This window comes from Hibiscus syriacus, unplaced genomic scaffold (genome assembly GCF_006381635.1).
Source record: "Hibiscus syriacus cultivar Baekdansim isolate YM2019G1 unplaced genomic scaffold, ASM638163v2 tig00005406_pilon, whole genome shotgun sequence".
Taxonomy (NCBI): domain Eukaryota; kingdom Viridiplantae; phylum Streptophyta; class Magnoliopsida; order Malvales; family Malvaceae; genus Hibiscus; species Hibiscus syriacus.
The window spans coordinates 1,535,466-1,540,622 of record NW_024062056.1 but is presented as its reverse complement, the minus strand read 5'-3'; the positions used below and the strand labels follow the sequence as shown (position 1 = coordinate 1,540,622).

At 31.0% G+C, this 5,157-nt stretch overlaps 1 protein-coding gene across 1 annotated transcript; it reads left to right on the top strand.

The window, feature by feature from the left end:
- Window positions 1-833: 833 nt before the first annotated feature.
- LOC120199214 lies at window positions 834-3,481 on the top strand. Its single transcript, XM_039200375.1, has 2 exons — window positions 834-996; window positions 3,198-3,481. The coding sequence occupies exons 1-2, from the start codon at window positions 834-836 to the stop codon at window positions 3,479-3,481; spliced, it is 447 nt and encodes a 148-aa protein (XP_039056306.1).
- Window positions 3,482-5,157: the final 1,676 nt, after the last annotated feature.

The following is a 5,157-nucleotide window of genomic DNA, read 5'->3' as shown; positions in this document are numbered from 1 at the left end:
CTTATTTTTTCCTTTTCTCTTGTACATAGAGTGTTTTAGTGAGCTAAATTGTGTAAACACCTTCCTTTGAGAGGTTTATTGTTTACAATATTTTATCCTTATTGAAAAGGATTTTTTGTTCTATTTTAGCCATTATAAAAGGTAGAGAATTTGTAAAGGTTACTCTTGAGCCTAGAAAAAGAAAGAACAAATTAGTGAATTTGTTAGAAATCCTTAGTGAGGAGATAAGGTAGTGGATGTAGACTTCATTGAGGAAGTTAAACAACTATAAATCATTGAGAAAAATTTCCTATAATTTCTCCTAAATTCCCAAAATTTTAAAAAGGCCAATTCACCCCCTCTTGGAAACAATTTCGGTTGATCAATTGAGCTTCAAAAATCCCAATAATTGGTATCAGAGCGGGTCATAAATCGATGGTTTAACAACCTTGTAAAGATCCTTAAAGCTCTCTATCAATTCCCGATATAATCAAGAATATGACTTCAACATCCGACGCATACTACCTTGAAGACTCACACTCCATTCATAGCCACTGACTTTGCGGTTTGGGATGTCATCGTCGATGGTTCTTTTGTTCCTCCAAGAAATCGAAAGGATTGGATCAATAAAGACAAAAAGCTTGCCCAACTAAATGCCAAAGCCATGCACATATTCTTTTGTGCTCTTGGCCCGAACAAATATAGTAGAATATCTTCATGCTCTAATGCTAAGGAGATTTAGGATAATTTGGATGTGACTCATGAAGGAAAAAGCCAAGTGAAGAAGTCAAAGATTGGCATTCTCTCTCAACTATAAGAACTTCAAGATAAAGCCTAATGAAGACATTAAGATGATGTCTGATCGGTTCACTTCAATCATAAATGAGTTAAAGAACTTTGAGAAGGCTTATTCTAATGAAGAAGTAGTGAGAATGATGTTTGCCTCATTGCTTACATCATGGGAAGGCAAAGCAATTGCCATTAAAGAAACCAAGGAGTTGGAGTTGTACACCATTGGTGAACTAATCAGTTCTTTACTCATTAATGAGGTGAAAATCCAAAAAGAAGAATAAAGAAGAAAAATAGAAGAACAAGAAAAAGAAGGAGTTGAGAATCTCTTTCAAATCCACCAATTAGAGTAGTCAAGACTCAAGTGAAGAGGTGGATGAAGATGAAGAAATGGCCAAGCTCTTCAAAAGATTCACAAAATTCATGTCTTCTAAAGGAAAATAAATGAAGTATGAATCGATCAAGAAGAATTATCCCCCAGTGTACTTTGAGTGCCTAAGAACGGGACATGTAAAATATGAATTTCCTCTACTAAAGAAGAAGGGATCAAGCAAAAAGAAGGTATTTGTGGCGGCTTGGAGTGATGAAGACAACTCTGATGATGAAGTAGCCAACTTATGTCTCATGGCCATCGAAGAAGATTCAAGGGTAACTTCTAACTCTTGTGATTTAAATTTTTATGCATTTAAAGAATTACAAGATGTCTATGATGAATTGCATTTGGAATTTGAGACCATGAATTCCAAATATAAGAAATTAATTTCAAAATTTAAAGTTGAAAATGATTTTCTTTTGAAAGCAAAAATAGATTTTGAAAAAAAAATGAAATTTTGAAAAATGATTTTGAGATTTCAAAATTCAAAATTAATGATTTAGAAAAAGAAAATCTTGATTTAAAAGTTAAGCTTGAATGCTTAACAAAAGAAAAAGAAATAATTTTTCAAAACAATTAATCATGTTTAAAAATGAGAAAATGCCCACATTGCAATTTTCATGGTCACTTGGAATATACTTGTCATTTAAAACTTAAAAAACATTTTAAAATTAGACAAATATGAGTTTCTAAGGGAACAAAAGACTTTTGCACTAACATTCAAGGATCCAAAGTAATTTGGATACCCAAAGCTATATAAATGTCTCTTGTAGGTGTGTGGGACCAATGGTGTCACAAGTAAAGAAATTCAAATGTTCTATCCACAAAATGTGGAATGGGTAACCTCTAAGCTTAATTTTTTTTTTCTATATATTGGTTGTCTATTTTGTTTTATGCATGCATGAGTTTTGAGCACAAATGATTATATGTCGTTTTTCATCTCATGCATGTTAAAATGTGTTATGGTGAACATTTTAAAGTTTCAATGATTTTTATCAAATTTTAGTTCATCATAATGTTTTTGGTCAAATTTGCTTTTAATGTTTTGTTTTTTACAAAATTTTATTTTTTACCTTAAATTTAAATGTTTATGCATGTGGTTTTATTACAAATGATGTCTCTCTAACAATTGATATAAATATTTCAAATGCATAACATTTTTGGATAGTTTTATGCATATGAACTTTCATCTCTAATTTTAATATTGCATAAAGTAGTATAGACTTGGTTTTATTGAATTTCATGTGTTACTAACATGTTTGCTCATCTTTGTTGAAATGCATTAGTTTTTAAGTGTCAAGCTTTTAAAGTCAATTTTTTTGGAATGTATTTGTTGAGAAGGAGCTTTTAATTTTTCAAATAGTTTTTTATATTAAAATTTTATTTACTCTACATTGTTATTTTTTAACCTAAATGTTTGAATTTTTTTTTATATAACAAAAAGGGGAGAAGTATTGGTTTGAAAATTTCAATTTTAAGAATAAAATATGTGGCGCTTAAATATTTTTCATATTAATTCTTCTATTCAACCCTTGTTTTAATAAAGGGGAATTTTTGTCAAAATCTATTTTTCAAAGATTTTGTTATATCAAAAAGGAGAAGATTAGTGAACCTATATTTTGATATAAAAAATAAGAGTAAAATATTTTTGGACTAAATTGAATATTTGAAAAATATGTACTAAATGTTTTCTAAATTTTGTCAAACTTTTAAACATTGTTCTAAAGCTCAAAACTCTTGAAATTTGCCAAAAACCCTAGCCAGTCTCGAGACTAGAATTCAAGAAGGCTTTTCTAGTACCGGTACCATGGTGTTGGTATCGATACTGGAAGGTGATTATCGATACTCCTCAAACAGTATCGATACCGAGGCCTCAACGGCTATATTTTTTTAATGTTTTTCATGCTCGGTCTCGATACCAACTTCATGGTATCAATACCAAAGTTGCAGGTGAGCATTTAATGCTCAAAATTAAAACAATCCACGTCACCATTGTCCTCCTCCTCCTCCTCATCCTCGTCAACTATCACCAGAGCCGATTCCTTGTCTTTCTTAGGTAGGGAGGAGGTAAATTTTTACAACACCGGAGGTTCGGTTTTCGAAGACGATAAAGGGTACTCCATGGATGAAATCTGGAAAGACATTGATCTGTCTGAAGAAAAGACGATGCAATTACCCTTGTTTGAAAACAAGAGTGCTCAAGAATATTGTAATGTTTCATGTCCTTCAATGGCCTCTCCTCCATGGGATTTCTGCTGGGATTACTCCCTTTGGAAGATGGATGAAGAAGAGAGTAATGTGTTTGTTCCAGCTAATCAAATTCAATTCATTTGTTCATAAAACTCTAACCTGTAAAAAAGATTGGGTTTCCTCTTAAGTTGTAGTGCGTCTACCAGTGTTTTGTATGTGTGGTTTTAGTCCTCTCAGAGAATCCTTCATCCAAATTTCCATCGAGGAGACTTTACAATTTTCTTGGATGTATGCATAATATTCCTTTTAATTTTAAATTTCCAACTTCATGCTCGGATTTGAATCTCAAAACATGTAAAATGTAATATCTTAAACGATGTTGCATGAGTTAATTTTGTATGTTATTCTTCAAGGATCGACTTATCTACAACTAACGAAGTCCTAAACTATAATTATACTCAAAGATGAAATGAGTTTGATTTTAGATTATGTTGATACAGGTTGAGTTAATTGTAATTTTAAAATTTACATATTAAATTTAAAATTTGAATTTATAAAATTTCATTATTGAATTCAAATGGAAAGTGACCTATCAAATTATGCTAAAGTGACCCATGTTGGAGTAGAAAACTAAAAAAGGTTGGATTGGTGAGCATAGTTTTAGTGAAGGAGAGGCCATTGGTAAAGCTTGAATCACATAGTTTTAGTGAGCATTGATTCAGTAGAAGAAAAAAGGGGCAACAATCAGTGATAGTGAATTAAATGGGGCAGAGTATGGTCTCTAAAAAGCAAGCATCAACTTGTAGGCTACTTCCACCAACGTGAAGGGCTTATGCTTTATGATTTGTGGTCCTCCTCTTGAACCCTATGCTATATTTCTCATTTTTTAATATATATGGAGATAGACATATGGTATACTTATATTAAACATATTATTTAAATTCAAATAATATATTTAAAAAAATAAAATCTGAGCTCAATACATAAAAAATTAATGATTTAACACTAAAATTTATAAATTATATGCAACTTTGTTTGGGTATTACAAACTCATTTCTTAGTTGAATGAAAAGGTTGAAATAGGTAGAAGATAAGAAAGTAATATGAACGGCCAGTATGATTTGAACAAGTAGAACAATGACAGGCAATTTAAATTTTTAATGACCCAATCATACACCAAACATTGATTCCAAAGTGGAATAAATTCATTAAATGTCATCCCAAGGATTGAGGATACTTTTCAAAAAGATTCTACTTAACTTTTTAGCTTCAGACTGAAATTCTATGTTCCATGTTTGCTTCCTTGCTCTATGTTCTGTTGTGATTTATTTCGATGCGGTATATTTTGGTCTCTCTCCAAAAAATAACAATAAAAAGCTAAATTGGGTAGGTTAAAATCCATTTCGGACACATGTACTAACATTGTAAAAAATCTACTGCTGTTAATAATTGTTGTTTAGTACCATCAACCAGTTTATCTAGTGAGTTAAAGCATTAGATCCTTTAAGCAAAATCAAGGGTTCAAATCCCGGAGATTGCGAATGGAGTGAATTGAGTTGGAAGAGTCGTCCTTACCTATACAGTACCTGATCCGAATTAGTCGATCAATAGATTGGATACTGATAGTTATAAAAAAAATAATTGTTGCTTAGTGTCTTAAGTGGACATTAGACGTTAGAGATCATTGGACTTCTCGTGTTCTTCCACTTTGTCTTAAAAAAAATAAATTATTTAAAAAAAATCTCTAAGTTTTTTCGATCCGATTACTGTTAGAAATTTACATGTACTTCTCTCTAAAAATTTTAAAAAAATAATTAAGTATTTAC